The sequence below is a fragment of the Lycium ferocissimum genome, chromosome 2 (genome assembly GCF_029784015.1).
Source record: "Lycium ferocissimum isolate CSIRO_LF1 chromosome 2, AGI_CSIRO_Lferr_CH_V1, whole genome shotgun sequence".
Taxonomy (NCBI): Eukaryota; Viridiplantae; Streptophyta; class Magnoliopsida; order Solanales; family Solanaceae; genus Lycium; species Lycium ferocissimum.
This window is the reverse complement of record NC_081343.1, coordinates 7,820,555-7,838,425: the sequence shown is the minus strand read 5'-3', so window position 1 is coordinate 7,838,425 and position 17,871 is coordinate 7,820,555. Positions and strand designations below refer to the sequence as shown.

At 35.9% G+C, this 17,871-nt stretch overlaps 2 protein-coding genes and 1 long non-coding RNA gene across 3 annotated transcripts; all 3 read left to right on the top strand.

The window, feature by feature from the left end:
• The first annotated feature begins 321 nt into the window (after window positions 1–321).
• On the top strand, window positions 322–6,245 carry LOC132033490 (large ribosomal RNA subunit accumulation protein YCED homolog 1, chloroplastic). Its single transcript, XM_059423474.1, has 2 exons — window positions 322–1,161; window positions 5,750–6,245. Exons 1-2 carry the CDS (start codon window positions 650–652, stop codon window positions 6,159–6,161), a joined length of 924 nt encoding a protein of 307 aa, XP_059279457.1. The 5' UTR covers window positions 322–649; the 3' UTR covers window positions 6,162–6,245.
• Window positions 6,246–10,316: 4,071 nt separating this feature from the next.
• On the top strand, window positions 10,317–14,379 carry LOC132033473 (pentatricopeptide repeat-containing protein At2g17140). The gene is made up of 2 exons (XM_059423457.1): window positions 10,317–12,847; window positions 14,053–14,379. The coding sequence occupies exons 1-2, from the start codon at window positions 10,371–10,373 to the stop codon at window positions 14,162–14,164; spliced, it is 2,589 nt and encodes an 862-aa protein (XP_059279440.1). The 5' UTR covers window positions 10,317–10,370; the 3' UTR covers window positions 14,165–14,379.
• Window positions 14,380–14,599: 220 nt separating this feature from the next.
• On the top strand, window positions 14,600–16,069 carry LOC132033484 (uncharacterized). Its single transcript, XR_009408744.1, has 2 exons — window positions 14,600–15,201; window positions 15,716–16,069. It is a non-coding gene; the product is annotated as an uncharacterized LOC132033484 (long non-coding RNA).
• Window positions 16,070–17,871: the final 1,802 nt, after the last annotated feature.

Genomic DNA, 17,871 nt, shown 5'->3' with positions numbered 1-17,871 from the left:
GTGTCCTTTCTTTCTTTTTCTTTTTATTAATAATGTGTCCTTTTCTGATTGGGTGTAAATTAAGTTTTTTTTTAGAGTATTATTTTTAATTTTTTATTAAATATTTTAAAATAGTGTTTTTTTAATTTAAAAAGACACATGTCCTCATTTTATGCGTCATTTGCCACATCAGCAGTGAGTGTATTGCACACACTTTATAAATTTAGTTGATTTAGTAAAAAATACCAAAATGATACAGTTAAACTCTACCTCAAATGTTTAAATGAAATAAGATTTAATTGAGATGTTCAAATGAAATAATCGGACGACCAAATATGCGATGAGTTTGGCCTTAAATTAAACTCTAGTATCATTTAATCCCGTCTGTCAAACTCAAAAATTCACTTGGATACGGAGATGACATAACAACAGCAGCTCTATTCCCTCCGCCCACAAACGAACCCCAATTGCTATTTCCGAATTTTTTGTGTATTTGCTTTTCAAATTTCTTATCTTTATCGCAACTGGGTTTTAGGGGTTTTATTTCCAATTCCGTTTCTCAGCTAAATAACAAGGTAGTTAATTGTTCATGTAATTGAACTAGAGTCTGTTTATATTGCAGATACTTTTGCCTGGTTACTTGTGTCAGTCTCTATTGTACTTGTTGGAAATGCCTCTTGGTCTTGTATTCTCATCAGTTTCCCCTTTCTATGGTAACCTACACAATGTGAACCACATAACTAAACCCCATTTGAACCCTTATGTGAATGTTCACGGCAAAATCTCTAATTCTGTTAAGAACCCCTCAAAGTTTGTAGTCAGAAACCAGAAAAGTAATAATAATCTTGTAGTGGAAAGCGGATATCCTGATTTTGATTGGGAACAAGAAGAAGATGATGATGATGATGAGGGGTCGCCGTGGGAAGGCGCAGTTGTGTACAAAAGAAATTCTTCGGTTACACATTTGGAGTATTGCACCACCTTGGAAAGGCTGGGATTGGGCAAGCTCTCCACTAAGGTTTCAAGGTCTCGGGCTTCGGTAATGGGACTGAGGGTAACTAAAGATGTCAAAGATTATCCTGATGGAACTCCTGTATTGATTTCCCTTGATGTCACGAGGAAGAAGTACAAGTTGAGGCTTGACGGAATCATCAGGACAGTCATCGCACTTGCTTGCAACAGGTATGTATCACATTTCTGTAGGTTTATAGCCAGTTGCATATTAACAGTCTCAAATTACTTCAGATATTTGTCACGATTAATACAAATAGATGCCCGAAGTTCGATGTGTTTGATGTAATTTTTGAGTTTATCCTCTATCTAACAGGGGCATACCTAGGTTCCGGCAAGGGGGTTCAATTGAATTTCCTATGCTGGTAAATTATACAGTGCAAATTGGGTAAAAACGAACTTTTTTTGTTATATATAAACTATTGAATCCCCTTGACATAAACAAAGATTCTAGTGCAGTAGCAAAAAGGGGGTTCAAAAATTGTTTTAGGTCGTAGGTCCAAATCCTAGGTGTCACATTCTAGTATTTTCTTTAACCCCCTTATATGAAATCCTAGTTCCGCCACTGAAATCTGATGCCCCGATTTGTGTCTTAACGTTTATCTGTCTAATCAATCCACATTAAAAGGTATTCATTCAGTTTGTAAGTTTATGGTTTTAGGATTTTAAACACTTCACAGGTATAGTTATTCTTTTTATGTCACTAGCAGTGTTACCAAAAGTTCGTCTGCTTTACTTGCTGTGTCTATGAGATATTTACTAATTTAAGTGTGTTTTTGCTATGACTTGTTTCAACTTATCAATTTGTTGCTCTACATACATTCATATGAATTGAGCATGTTCACTGCTCCTTTAGACCCACCTTTGCGAAATTCGAGTGTGCTATATAACTAATGTTTTTCATACGTCCTGCATTCCTGCTTTTTGTTCACTGATCTTGAATAGCCAATTTGGCCTTTGTTCTAAACTAAAACGCATTACCTTTTTATAATGATAAGAAATTTGTAGAGAAGATGTCGCAAAGCCAACAGCGACGTTATTGTATAGTCAGTTAGCTCTACGAAGCAAGATCGGTTATACACAGCTGTAAAAGCTATTGCTAATATGGAGGGATACCTTGATTAGAGCAGCATAATTTGTATTGACACTCTAGACTCGGTCTTTGAGGAGAATTACACGATGATTGAGGTTGAAACACATGAAATTAAATAGGATCATTGAAAAGGAGAAATGCTATGTTATAGTAAGATATGCTACAAAGCGAAAGGTATAAAACAATTATGAGGCCAATAATCTTATATGAGAGTAAAATATTGGACTTCTAAGATCCAAAATATGAATGTTCACTAGGTGCAAATGTTGAGATAGATGTATGGTCATGTCCCCAGGGAGATAGCTGAGTGGTTGAGGCTTAGGAATAATCAAGGCAGGCTTATCCAACATGACCAACACCTACATTTATTTATTGTAACAAGTTACCCGTCGATTAGTCGAGGGGTGCGCAAATTAGTTTAGACACCACCGGCATAAAACAACAATGGATGTGCTATCATACAATAATGATTCATATGATCAATGTCACATTTGACAAAGGGTGCAAGTAGCAATCATAAAGGATACATTTTTTTGACGATTTATTGGAGAAGAAAAGCGCCATTCTACATGTATACAAAAAGTAGGGAATCTACCAGAAAAACATAATTCTCTATATAGAGTATCTAATCATCACTAGTGATTGAAAAAAAGAGTAGAGAATCTACCAGAAAAACAGTGTAGAGTATCTAATCATCACTATTGATTGAAAGATCATAAAGTATATGAAAAATAGAATAGTTCGATGAATATTTACAGAAGTTCCATACATAGAGGATAAAAGTAGATGCTTTGACCACCATGTTCTGCGCGGACCTCCATATGCACTAGTTCGTGGATGCGATATTTTGATGATTGAGATGTAGGAAAGATATGAACCTAAACTCAATACTTCCTTCGTCCCCTTTTTTGTGATGCAGCTTGATTGGGTACGGAGTTTAAGAAAGAAAGAAGCACTTTTAAAACTTGTGGTCTAAACAAGCCATCAATATTTGTGTGGCTATAAATCATCTCATTAAGGATAAATTGGAAGTTTAAAGTTAAATTGTTTCTAAATATAGGAAGGTATCATTCTTTTGGGATAGACTAAAAAGGAAAGTGCATCACATAAATTGGGGCACAAGGAGTATGAAATGAGTTGTCTCAAAAATCTACAATTTCTTAGAATCGTTACTTAGATCATAATAGAACACCACCGCAACAAAGTTACCAGTTTCAAAAAAAAATAAAAAAATAGAACACTACCGAAACAAGAATCTATATAGGCGATACCAACTAGTTAAGATGTGGCTCAGTTGTTATTACTTTATATAACGTCAAATGTTTTCGAGACTATATGAGACTGATATGTCAGCGTAAATGAGATTAAAAAACCTCTAATTCAATCAGGCGGACCCAGTTGTATTGCTTCGTGTTCATTTGAACCTAGTATTTTCGACGCGAAAGATAATTTATGTATAAGAATTCATTAAAATTGCAAAAAATAGTAGGTCTGAACCCATAATTTGAAAAATATAATGGGTTTAATGCTAAACAATTTAAAGGTTGAACCCATAAAACTTAAATTTTGAATTCGTCGCTGAGTTCAAGGTACCTAAATTTGTCTTAAAAGACACATATTATTTAGTAGTGGAATCACATGGGGCCAAATAGAATGGAATAAATACATAGCATAGATGATTCATATAACTAGTAAATTTGGTTGGGGCACATATTGATTGATCGCTCGAGAGCAACGCAATTGTTCTTCGGTTTCAAAATTCATGTTCATGCTAAGAGAATGAATTGCAGTAAATATTACTAGTATATTACCAGTTCCAAAAAAAAAAACAGAGAGAGAGAGAGAGAGACAATGAATTGAAGTTTATTTTTATATTCCTCTTTCAAAGTTTCCTAAAATTGTTGTAGATACGATGATTTAGAAAATCCAAAGGAGGTAATGATATATCTCCGGTCTGCTTCCTCTTTGATGGTTGTGCTGAAATCTCCGAGGTTGCAAGAATAAACTTCTCCTCAGTTTGATCACAGTATTTTAGTAGTATCCAAGCTTCCTCCTAGGACTCCATGATTCAGGCAATAATTTGCAGTCATGAGGAGAAGGGGAAGGGGCTTTCTGCGTGTGGGGTGGGGTGGGGTGGGGTTGCAGATACTCCTTTCTGCTATCTAAAAATTCCTCATGAGAAGATTATCTCTTCCTTGTACCTCTGAACTGTCAATCCTTCACTGTCATTTGTTAAAACCTACATTGATCCATTCACTATTTCCGCGTCCATTCGTTTTGGTAATTGATAAGATTTTCTTCGACATGATTATCACAAAAAGTAAAAAAGTGAGTTCTGCAACTTTAGTAGTTTTTTTTTTTTTTTTTTTTTTTTTTTTTTTTTTTTTTTTAGATGAGGTATTAGCTCTGATGACCTGCTTCGGATTTGTTTCCTTCTGTTAAGTTCCTTGTGGTTCTTGAGTTAAAGTGACTGCCTGGAAATCAACATATAGTCCTGCTAATTGATTCCTTCTTCCTAAGTTCATATAAAACTTCTTCTGCCAATAGACAAGGACACATGAATGGTTTGATCTTTGATGAATGACTTTCCAAAGTATATGGTTTCTAATAATACTGGCCAAGCCAAAAAGTTTCGAAGTACGTCAAATTGGAAGAAATGCCGCATGAGAGTCTTTGATAATGACCAGCCTTGAAGCCCCCATGGCTTTGGTTTGTGGTAAGAGTCAGTGTGTAATGTGTGGGTTAAGGCGCACGTCACGGGTTCGAACCGATGGAAGACATGCCTGGTCTTTAAGTGGAGAAGAGTAGAAGGGCTAGCCCTCGGGAATTTCTTAGTCATCCAAAAAAAATAAGAGATTCTCATGATGACTAGCCTTGAAAGTATACAATTTGTGTTACCTAGAGATTGTAAAAGAAGTTAGTACCTAGTTTTACATCTGAGTAAGGTGGTCAAGTGGTGACTACTGACTAGAATGGAGAAACAGACCCATTTAATGCAAAACTAATAGATGAAATCCTGAACAAGCCCCCATTTCCCCAAATTCTTACAATGACTCAAGAGGGGACAATAAAGGATAAGATTTTCTTCACATGACATTTATTTGTCATGTAGTTCAGCTGAATGTACACCTTGTTCAAGACATAGTTAAGTAAATAAAAGTGTGTTCTCTCTAACCTCTTAAGCTTTTAGATGAGATGGTCTCACACTTCAACATAGGATCAAAGTAGGCAAAGGTCTTGGGTACAAGTCTCACCACCACCTATTATCAAAAAGAATTTCCATGTGCTTGGTTCATTTAAAAAAAGAAAATAGCCCGCACGTGAAGGGGCATGTTTCAGACATAATTAAGTAAATAAAAGCGTGACTCTCTTTAACAGCTTAAGCTTTTATTTTTAAACGGGATGGTCACACACTTCAACACACCTTAAAAGAGGTCTTCCCTTATTATCGCTGAAAGTGATTGGTTATTGTTTAGATTATCTTCGTGCCTTAAAAAATGGTTGAGAAACTAAGAAAATTCTTATTTTGCATGTATACATAACCTGAAAACTCGACCTTCTAATTCTAATGCTCAGTATTTGTTTGTTGTCAAATTCCATTTTCCTTTCACTTCAAAGCAGAAATATTGGTCTTTTTTCTCATGGTGAATATTTGTATTTGGGAAGGTGCGGCGAACCAGCTGCAGAGAGTATCTTTTCAAACTTTTCATTCCTGTTGAGTGAAGAACCTATTAAGGAACCAGAGACCCTGGACATGGGCGTAATGTTTGGAGAGGACAAATTCAAAAGTTTTGGCAACATCGAAGAGGAAATGGATGACGATGATGCTTGGATCGATTTAGAAGACCAGCTGTATTTTCCCCCTGAAGAAAAAGTCATCGACATTTCAAAACAAATTAGAGATCTGGTGCACATTGAAATCACCATTAATGCTGTGTGTGATCCCAAGTGCAAAGGTTTGTGCCTAAAATGTGGTGCTAATCTTAACGTCAATAGCTGTAGTTGTCATATGCAAAATGTAGAGGAGAAAGGTTATGGTCCTCTTGGAGGTCTGAAGAAGCAAATGCAACAAACATGATCTTTAGTCATTCCGACTTTTTGTGTGCAATATAGTGGTTTTTTTAGTAGTTTATAAGCTAAAATGCAAGGCCTTTCATTTTTACTTGTGCTTGATGCATTTTTTGCCAACAAAATTCATCATTCACATTACTTCTGGAAGAGTTAAAAGAACCAGAATACGAAAAGATTAAAAACGTGTGGAGGTTGAATGTATGTTGTACTTCTCCGCAGTTTTCTATACTGGTTCTCATGTGATCTTGTTCACCATTACTGTCATGACACTCATTTGCTCTCTGTGAGGATAAGATGATATTGTCGAGTTGATGTCAGTGAAATGATAATTGAGGTGTTTTAGGTTAGGTGAATGGCTGAAGGTCCTGTGATTAATATACAAGGACTTCTTCAAGCAGAGTTGCATGTGTTTCTTGAGTTAATTCTTTTGATCTGTCAGCTATACCTCGAGATGCAATCTCCTGGTTTGATAATTTTTCTTGTAGTCTCGACTTAGATAAAGTGACTTCCTATAAAAGGTCCATCCGAAAAGGTAAATATATAATTGAGATGTCATCTAAATGTATGATTTTTTTGGGTCAAAAATGGAAAAATTTATTCAACCAAATGCTGTCTATGCACGTGGACTCTAGAACTAGACCCCAAAAATTAAAAAGCACTTCCAGTCTAAGAAATGAAAGACAACGCAATCAAGGAGTCTGAGCTATCTCGCTAGACTCCTTGGAATCGCCTGGTATTTCTTTCAATCCAGACATGATAACTGTTGCATTAAGCAAGAACCTCAGAATCTCAGCTATAGATCTAGTACTCTTCACTCTTTGGACTAGCCAGTTTGACTTTAGTTTCCCAGCAATTAGACTGTCTTGTTACACCTATCCAATTCAGTAGAGAGTTCCAACTAAGACTGAAGTATCTGCAAGCAAAGATGAGATGAGCCAATGACTCCTTTGCCCCAGAATCACTCAGAATCACACAAGTACATAGTCCTACGAAACCTTTATGCCCCCTCTGGCTAATCGATCAACTGTAACTAGCATTTGCTGTATGGTCAGCCAGGTTATAAACTGTTGTCTTTGAATAATGCTCCCATAGTGATGCTCTTCCAATGCACCTTTGAACAATGTATGGGTTTTTAAGTTCCAATAGGGGGTAATATAAAGGAGTTCTAATAGGGCGTGACTGTCAACTAGACTAATTGAAAATCCCAAAATATTTGGTTTGGATTGGTTCGGTACTGAGCAAGGAAAAACCGAGCTAAATCGACAAAATAAATATATTTATATACGTTTAAAATTTTCTTTAAAAAAAGGTATCTAGAAATATGTTTGATCCACTCATAAGATCTAATATTTAATAGAAGGGAAAAGTATTCAAAATACACTCAAACTATGGCCAAAGTTAACATAACACACCTAAACTTTGGGGGGGGGGGGGGTGTCCTATGACCCCTCGGACTTATTTTTTGTGTATTTTGTACGCTTTTATATGGTGACCTGTACAAGCGATTGAACCTACTCTCGTTGAGCGCGTAAGATTCCATATAAAAGCGTAAATAATACACAAAAAATAAGTCCAGGGGGGTCATAGGACCCCCACAAAGTTTAGGTGTGTTATGGGCGGGATGGCTTCCTAATTTTTAGTAAATAGGTCAAGTAATGGTATTTTGCACTGTTTTGTGAATCTTTTATATTCTTCCAAACTAAACACTTTAAAACACATTCTCTGAGATTTGTCTCCTAATCAAGCTCATAAAATCTACACTAAAATCATACCATCCTGCTGTCAACATCCATTTGATATTTTAAATAGAACAGACCTTGTTTTACTTTCTAAAACATGGACCTTACGAGCCTGTTTGGATTAGCTCATTATAAATAACGGATACTATTCTGTCCCAATTTATATGACACTTTTCTTTTTAGGCAATTAAAAAAAAAAAAAAAGACATCTTTTATTATAGCAACAATTGAATTCTAAAAAAAAAATGCTCATTTTATCCTTAGTGAAATGATTTCTAGCCACCAAAATTGCTTTGGCTTGTTTTTTAACACAAGATTCAACAGTCTTTTTTTTTCTTCTTAAATTTCATGCCTAGTCAAATACTTTCATATGAATTGGGTTTAAGGGAGTACATTATAAGTGATGAAAAGCATTGTGAAGTATTGAAATTGATTTTTTAAATAAGCGTGTTTGGATAGAAGCGCTGAAACTGCTAATAAAAAGTTGATGTGTTTGGTAGGCAAAAAGGATTGATAAGTTGTTCTTTTGTTAGAACGACTAAAATATCTTTCAATTTTTTGAATTTTTTTTAAAAATTTAAAAGTATTCTTGTAAAAGAAAAGAGAGAAATGACGGAAGTGGAGTAAAGAGGAAGTTAAAAAATTTTGAGAATTAGAAAAACCATTAAGAATAAGATAGTAAAATACTTGATCAAATCAAAATTGCTTGTAAGTTGAAAAGCCATAAATTGGCAGCTCATGACTTTTGTTATTTAAGCACTTTGATCTTTTTTTACAAAAAAAATAAACTAAAACGTGCATGGAATGGAATATAGATATGCTATATTAAAGTGAGAAAGTGAAATGTGTTTGAGAGAAGGAAGGAATGGAATAGAGATATGCTATATTATCACGAGCACTTTGATCTTTTTATAAAAAAAAACATATTGTTGGAAGATTCTGGAGTTTACGGGCTGTATTTCAAAATACGGTCCGTATTTAACAATATAAAATTCCACAAGCCAAATTCCAGAATGCACAGTGATTTTGGGTGTCACTTTACGACTTGAAATATGAGCCGTATACTGAAATACGGTCCGTATTCTGGGGCGTAAATTCCCATCTGACAGCTGAAGAGAAATTTACAATTCCCACATTCTTTATTTGGTTTTCTAAGTCTGGAATCATGGTCAAAGCTTAAGTTAAAGGTCTGACGTGTTACAATAATAACTCGAACCTATGATGTTCTTACAAAGAAAGTACTAATCTATCATCGGGCCCCGGGTGAACATTCGGATCCATGAAAGTGTCGTGTCTGTAGAAACTAAATTGTTCATTATTATTGAAATTAAAGTGAAGTTATATTAATTAATTAATCATTTATAGGGAATATGTAAATTATGATGATTATGTTGCATTATATTTTGTAAATAATTATATCTAATTATAATTATTCTCCTAACTACAATTAAAGAAATAACGAACTAATTTATTTAATGATTGACATGGGATAAACAAATAATTAACATGGGATAAACAATTTCACAAACAAATAAATTAACAATGTCGTAATTAACAAATAATAGGAGATTACTATATTTTCTCTAATTAAAAAATTAATAAAGAATTAACAAATTAATAATTCATAAACAATTAACAAAATAACAATTCATAATCAACAATTACAACTAACAAATTAACAATGACATAATTCACAAATAATAGTAGATTACTATATTTTTTCTAATTATACATTCATAAACAATTAACAAATTAAAAATTCATAAATAATTAACAAATTAGAAATTCATAATCAATTAACAAATCAACAATTCATAATCAATTAACAAATAATAAATTTAAAAAAATTAAAACAGTAGCAAAACGGCTACAACCCAACAGCCAAAAAAAATATGTTTTTTCGAAATTCACGACTATGAAACTTTAAACATGCTTAGGATTATAATGTATTTAACAAAATAATAATAAAAAGTTCATAGTAGAATACTTTGATCGAAGCTTCTTGTAGGATTGTTTTAATAGAATTGTGCGTTGCTTTTTTTTAAAATTCGACCATGGAACCCGATGGTTTTATGTCGGGGTCCTATAGGGCAGTATTAAAGGAGAGAAGGGATATCCTTTATCTCCATAAAATACTGCGCTAAAGTATTCTTGTAAAAGGAAAAGAGAAATGACGAAAGTGGAGTGAAGAGGAAGTTAGAAAATTTTGAGAATTAGAAAAACTGTTAAGAATAAAATAGTAAAAGACTTGATCAAATCAAAATTGCTTGTAAGTTGAAAAGCCAAAAATTAAAAGCTCACGACTTTTGACTTATTTGAGCTTACGAGCACTTTGATCTTTTTATAAAAAAAACATATTGTAAAAAACATAAACTAAAACGTGCATGGAATGGAATGGGATAGAGATACTATATATTAAAGTGAGAAAGTGAAATGTGTTTGAGAGAAGGCGAGAGAGGAATAAGAAGGAAGAAGGAATGGAGCAGCAAAGCAAAACGCTAACAAAAGCATTAATCAAGAACAGTAACAACCCGAAGCTGGCATGGCAACTCTTCACACGAACTCTCTCTTCTCCAAATCCAAATCTCCATTCAATCCCTGCCCTTACACGCATCCTCATCCGTTCCAAAATGCTTCCCGAAATCCACACACTTCACTCTTTCCTCCTTCCTCATATCAATTCCCTTCCTACTCAATACACTCTCATCAAACTCCTTGCTACCTCTGGTTACATTCAACACTCCTTTTCTCTCTTCCGTTCTACTCGCTCTCTTCACCCACCACCCCAACTCTCACTCTACAATTTCCTTCTTCAACAATCTTTCAAATTTGATTCCCCCAACTTCATGTCTTGGTTGTATAAAGACATGATTTCTGCTTGTGTTGCCCCTGTTACCTATACCTTCAATCTTCTCATTCATGGGTTGTGTTGTTCCGATCGTTTACGAGATGCCCGCCAACTGTTTGATGTTATGCCTGACAAAGGGTGTCACCCCAATGAGTTCACTTTCGGGATTTTGATTCGCGGGTATTGCAAATTTGGGCTTCCTTTTGAAGGTTTGAAGATTCTGGATAAGATGAAGCTGATGGGTGTTTGTCCTAATGTGGTAATATACAATACTTTGATTGCTAGTTTTTGCAAGAAAGGTGATGTTGATGTGGCTGAGAGGTTGGTCGAGAGGATGAGGGAAGACGGGCTTGTTCCTGACGTTGTTACGTTCAATTCTAGGATTTCAGGTCTTTGCAACTCAGGGAAGATTCTTGAAGCTTCGAGAATTTTCAGAGATATGCAAATAGATGAGGTGTTCGGCTTGCCAAGGCCTAATGTTGTAACTTTCAATTTGATGTTGCAGGGGTTTTGTGAGAAAGGGATGTTGGAAGAAGCGAGGACGCTGACTGAATCTATGAAGAAAGATGATATTTTCTTCAACGCGCAGAGCTATAATATCTGGTTATGTGGACTGCTTAGGAATGGAAAGCTGTTGGAGGCTCAAACAGTTCTGAAAGAGATGTCGGAAAATAGAGTAGATCCCACGATATATTCATATAACATTGTGATTGATGGACTCTGCAAGAATGGGATGTTTGGTGATGCGAAAACGTTGATGGGCTTAATGATAAATGATGGTATACTTCCAGATACAGTTACTTATAGCACTCTACTCCATGGCTACTGCACAAAAGGTAAAGTGACTGAGGCAAAGAATATTCTGCATGAGATGATGAAGAGAGCCTGCGCTCCGAATAAATACACCTGTAATACTCTACTTCATAGCATGTGGAAAGAAGGGAAAATATCAGAGGCACAGCAATTACTGCAGAAGATGAATGAGAGAGGTTATGGCCTGGATACTGTGAGCTGCAACGTTGTGATTCATGGTCTTTGCCGAACTGGTGAGGTGGACAAAGCTGTTGAGATTGTGAGTGAAATGTGGAGTCATGGAAGTGCTGCCCTTGGTGATCTTGGAAATTCGTTTATGAGCTTGGTGAATGAAGACGATCATGGGAGGAAATGCCTGCCCGACTTGATCACCTATTCAACCATTATTAACAGTTTATTCAGAGAAGGTAAGCTTGACGAAGCTAAGAAGAAGTTTGTTGAGATGATGGGAAAGAAGTTTTACCCTGATTCAATTATTTATAATACTATTTTACATCATTTGTGTAAACGAGGAAAGGTATCATCTGCATTTCAAGTTCTAAAGGACATGGAGAAGAAAGGTTGTAAAAAGAGCTTACGAACTTATAATTCTTTGATACTCGGATTGGGGAATAAAAATCAAATGTTTGAAATGTGTGGCCTGATGGATGAAATGAGAGAAAATGGGATTTCTCCAAATGCTTACACATACAATATCATGATTAGCTGTTTATGCAAATCCGGGAGAACTGAAGAAGCGATTTCTCTTTTGAATGAAATGTTACAGAAAGGAATAATTCCCAATATGCATACCTTTGAGTTGCTTATTAAATCATATTGCAGGACTGGTGAGTTCAGACCAGCTCAAGAGGTATTTGATATAGCCTCGAGTATATGTGGTCACAACAAAGCGCTCTACGCACTGATGTTCAATGAATTTCTTGCTGGAGGTGAAATCTTGGAAGCTAAGCAATTTCTGGAAACTGCCATAGATAAACACTTTGATCTAGGAAGCTTCCTTTACAAAGATCTTATAGACAAGCTGTGTATGGTGGAGAATTTAGAAGGTGCTCATGATATTCTCACCAAGATGATGCACATAGGATATGGGTTTGATCCTGCATCCTTCATGCCAGTTATTGATGGTTTACATAAATTGGGACATAAGCACGAGGCAGATGAACTAGCGGAGAGGATGCTAGAGATGGTTTCAGAAGGTAGGGTGGGTAACAAAGCTTACCAAAACTATAGAGAGTTAAATCATACGAAGCGAAGTAAATATGGCGGAGATGGTTGGCAGGCAATTGTTCACAGGTGCTTATGTTCATCTTCTTTATCTTATTTTTCCATATGTTCTGGTGGTCCTCTATTATTTGAGAAACTTAATTGTTTCTACCTCAAAAAGTGAATACATTGAGTTTACTAGGTTGCTGCTTTTACCTGGGAATCTCAGAGTAGTGAAAAGCGAAGAGCGCAGAAAACACCAAAGTTTGTTGGAGCTTTAAGCGCAAAGAGGAAGTAAAGCGGGCCTTAATGAAGAGAACCGCTAATGGAAAAAGATTAAAAAAGAATTTTTTTTTATGTAATGCAACAAAAAATACCTAAAAGACAAACAGTAACCATTTGGATTAAAGAATTGGAATAACTATAATTAAGTAGAATATATGAAGTAAAAATCATATCAATCAAGTTTAGAAACAATCTAAATTTTTTTGTTTAGATGAAATGATGTAGTTTTATGTTTTTTTCAAGCTAGTTTTCTTATGCTAAAATTTTAATTTCTTATTTATAATCACTAAAATACATTTGTAACTCTCTTTAACAATTAATTTAGCAATTACCAACTAGAGATATTGTCTACTATTGCCCTCCTAAAGATAGAGCCAACAGAACCAACGCGAGATGAGACGCATGCCTTAGCACCTTAGTACCTACGGTAAAACACTACTTATGCAACACTAATTTCCGAACCTGGCTCTAACTGGATTTCGGAGCTTAAGCACGCTTCAAATGAGCCTTTAACAATATTGTTTGAAGTGATTAGGTTGTAGAACTTCTGGATCGAGGGTAAATTATGTCATACCTCAATTTATTTAAAGGAAAAAAGAGGAGTCATGGGGAAGAAGAATATTAAAGGGAAAAAGTGCCGAAGTTCTGGTTAATAGGATCGTGAGTATGAGTCATCCCTACCTGCTTAGTCTAAACTTGGTAAGATCAAGCCAACATAATTTGGACTCTCTCATTCTCATGGTTCCTTTTTTTCCCCCCTTCTATCTTTTGTTCTTTTCCATTACTTTTCCGAAGTGAAGATACTGATTATGGAGAAGCCCGGGTATACAAAAGTTGGAGAACATACAAAGAGATATGGTTCTCTAAGAATCTTATCTTTTCCATTATTGCGTGATACCTTGACTAAACTGCCTGTTGATATATTATTTTTTTATATTTATGTTTGTTTCATGAAATCCCCTTCATAGTGTTTCATCAAATCTCCTTAACAGTCTATCCTGTTTTGACAGAGATGACGGGAGTGCAGCAGCCTTGAGAAATTTGAAGCGGGTGCAGAAAGGGTGGGGTCAAGGAAATGTATCCAGTATTCGGACTCCGAAAAATGACATTCTGGATGACTAAGAAGCTAGTAATTGAATGTTCTTTCTTCATGATCGTGGACTGCGAGTTCAGGGGAATTGTATCAAAGCATGCTCCCCTTAAAAACTTAACGTATACGGCTAGTTAAAGGAAGCACATCTAGTTTTGAAGTCATAAATGATTATTGGGGCTGACATGGATGCAAGCAAATGGAGCTCTGTGCCAATACAGGACAATGAATCACTGATTCAAGTTTCTGGGCTCGTTTGGTTGGGAAACAACTTATCCCGGGATAACTAATCCCGGGATAAGTTATCCCGGGATTAGTTATTCCACCCTCAAGGTGGGATAAAATAAGGCTATAATCCCGGGATTAGTTATCCCGGATTTTTATTCCAACCAAACATGGGATAAGGAGGCACTAAAATTTTATCCCGGGATTGTTTTTGCTTATCCTTCACACCAAACGACTCCTAAAGGTTGTCATTGTCACTTTTTTCCACTGCTCCATTCTCTGATTTGGCCTTAATATAATATTTTGGACCTATTTTAGTTTCATTCTTCTTTTTTATTTTTTCCTTTTTCCTTTTTCAACTAAAGAACCAGAGATTGGTTTGATAAAAATTTTAATATTTGACTTTTTCACCAGCTAGCTAATTATTTTAGCTACTTGGTGAAAGACCTCAAATATTAGCCCTTCACCGGGTAGCTAATTTTAATGTGTGTGCTCTTCAATTTTGACTGGCCAATTTATTTTGAGAAGCACTAAAAACATCTCTCCAATTAACTTCTTACACAGATATTTTCTCCTGTACATATTTCATTTTTTCACTGTTCTATTCGATCCCTTTGTCCTACACAGCACCATCAACATATCCCCTCCCTGCGCCCCGGCCCCCACCACCACCCACACATACACCTCTCACTGTGCTACTTCATTCACATGATCCTTTTTTTAAAACAGCTGAAGGAACTGCAGTAGCTGAAACCCCCAAATCAGGTCTATAAGGCTGAGCTCACATAGATTATGGAATATTGCTCTCTTGATGCCTGGGTCATCGTGCTTGCGCTAGTCCATTGTAAGTTTTATCTTACTGCCTCCATTATTACGAATATGAAACAAGTATTGTCAATTTTCACTGTTTGAAGAAAAAAGAATGATCAGATGGTGGTTTAATGTCTCGATTGTCTCATCTATGTTTCCTTTCCCCCTTGTCCTGATAAGAGGCCACCTAACACTGTCAACAAATTAAGTGCACATGGTTTTCAAAATTTAGATGAAGATTGATTATATGGTTTTCAAAAATTAGATTTCTAAATTTTGAAAACCATATGATCTTCATCAACATTTAGACTTCGACTAGCTATGGAAAAGCTGAATTATTATATATATTCAAGGAAGTGTAAATACTTAACAATTCCTGGAAGGTTTTACTTTTATTTAGATTTGTGCTGAACTATGAACTGTTGTCCAGTAGTTGAGTGAATCACTGACTCTCAAAAGGAATTTGAACATAGACATTGGAAAAGTATCTTCTCTGTATCTTTTTTACTCTCAAACTTGAACAGGATAATTGATCTTCGTTCTTACAGAAACTGTTTGCTTATGGTGCAATGTTGGAAACATATGTAACCATCTGCAAAGAGTGAATTTAAGAACTTCTCATGTCTACCTTTGGAGAACCGATGGAAGAACCAGAGAAACCAGACACTCTTTGGGAGGAAAAGCAGCTGTATTGGAGATAGCTTATTTAACATCACCTCATTGGGTGCACTGTTACATTTTATGTACCATTATAAACTATCTTACCGTGCACTTTTGTGCAGCGACAGAGGCAAGATCTCTATTGTTGTATTTCCTGCCCTAGTGTTGTATCCAGTCAATACTTTCTCTTCGAGTTTTATCATATGTTTGATTTTGTTTGGCTAGTGATGGCTTTGGGAGTATTGACCAATTTATTCATATCATCATTAACTGAAAATAAATTTGCAAAAAGAATTGCTTGCATCCCTTTGCTTTTCAAGCATCACAATGAACTCCAATCTTCCTACTGTTTTTGGTCCAGAATACTATGGTTGAAGCACCCTTTCCACAAAATACGCTCGAGGGTGACAATCCACGTCTCTTTTGTAAATCATACAGGAAGAAAGATTATATAATGGCTAGAATCTTCCTGAAGTTGAATCTTTAGGTTGCAATAATTATTTTTATTTGAGAAATATAGTTCTTCGTTTAATTATGTTTGATCCGTCTATATGTGGTTAGTACAAGTCGTAATGAAACAATGAGATAATCACTTACATGTTGGGTGAGGCCTGGGGACCTATCAAATATATGAGAAGCTGTTTAGTTTGGTTCGTGGTAAGTAAGCCTAAAATAATGAGGCTAGCTATATATATTGATGATCATGTAATTTCATGTGTTTTTTTTTGGTTCTAAAAATATATTATATTATAACAAAATATTACAGGGAGGATTATATGGTACAGTGGCATAGTCTGCAGAAGTCGAGAGTGAAGGGGGAAGACTGTCTATGGGGTTCAGTAGTGCACTATTGCTATGAACTACTCGTTGAAGATGTCTCCCTGATTGCTCTTCCCGAAGAACGTCAGTGGCGAAACCCGGTAGGTCATCAAAAATAGCTATAGTTAACAGTCAATGCTTGTTAGCTACCTAATTCTGTTCCCTGTAAATATGCTCCAGTATCGGATTATCCAGCATTCTGAGGAATTATCTGCAGTCAAGAAGCAATGATTTGTAGGTATAATTAATGGGCAATGGCATGCAGCATAGATGATTTCAGGGGCATCAAGGTTGATGTGTAAGTATAATTAATGGCATGCATCAAAGTGATGATTTCAGAGGGATAAAGGTTGATGTGTAGTGATATAAAGCGTCTTTGATGCGCCAATTGTAGAGCATGAGATAGTGCTAACAATTCAATGTGAGTGCTGGAAACTGAGGCTAGATTTCCAGAGAAACCGAGGATCCAATTGCCAACCAAGTCTGCAGAATACTCTGCCAATGCTGCTAGCGCCATTTGTCGAAGACCACGCTCTGTCAACGTTCAGCTTTGATTCCAGGCAGTGGGGGCTGCCATTTGTTTGAGATACATGGATACTTTAGTGATTGTTGTGGGCTTTGGATTAGCAAGATAGTGATATTTGAGTGCTTTAGAGATGACGACGTTTGCGTCAACCATATTGTGGGATTGGTTAAAAAAGTTATGGTTCTGGGTTAGCCATATGTTACATGAAGCGAAAGCAGTGAGAGATCTGTTGAAAGGAGCCCACTGAAGGATTTCCAAGTCTGAAGTAAAGCCAATAGAAAGGTTTGTAGGGTAGGCAGTGGCCTGGAGGAGTAGAGTTTCTCCGCCTAGGTGTGTCTGTCTCAGGTTGTTGTTGGCAGAAAAAGCAAGTATTGTCAGAGGTAACACCTATTCTGTGGAGATGAAGTTGTGGGTAGCTTGTTATGGCAGCAGAGCCAAATAAAGGATTCAAATGTTGGCGGGAGGCGTAGCTTCCATATCCAGGTGAACTGTGGTAAGTTAGTAGATAGAATAATATACTGAAAATTATTCTCAAACAGAACACTCGAACTCAAGAATACTTCTTCAACTGTACTTTGCAAGCTAGTATTTTCAATATTCACATCTAAGACTTTCTCAAACGTCTGATCTTCATTTATAGCTGAGTTGTCAATAAGTCGCCGGACATCAGTATAACCCGCTCGAACTGATCATTAGCCG

Bases quoted from the DNA above. Each gene is read 5' to 3' on its own strand.
- LOC132033490 (XM_059423474.1), top strand. From the start codon at position 650: ATGCCTCTTGGTCTTGTATTCTCATCAGTTTCCCCTTTCTATGGTAAC. The intron at 1,162-5,749 runs GTATGTATCACA...GTATTTGGGAAG, and splicing joins ATCGCACTTGCTTGCAACAG to GTGCGGCGAACCAGCTGCAG.
- LOC132033473 (XM_059423457.1), top strand. From the start codon at position 10,371: ATGGAGCAGCAAAGCAAAACGCTAACAAAAGCATTAATCAAGAACAGT. The intron at 12,848-14,052 runs GTGCTTATGTTC...CTGTTTTGACAG, and splicing joins TGGCAGGCAATTGTTCACAG to AGATGACGGGAGTGCAGCAG.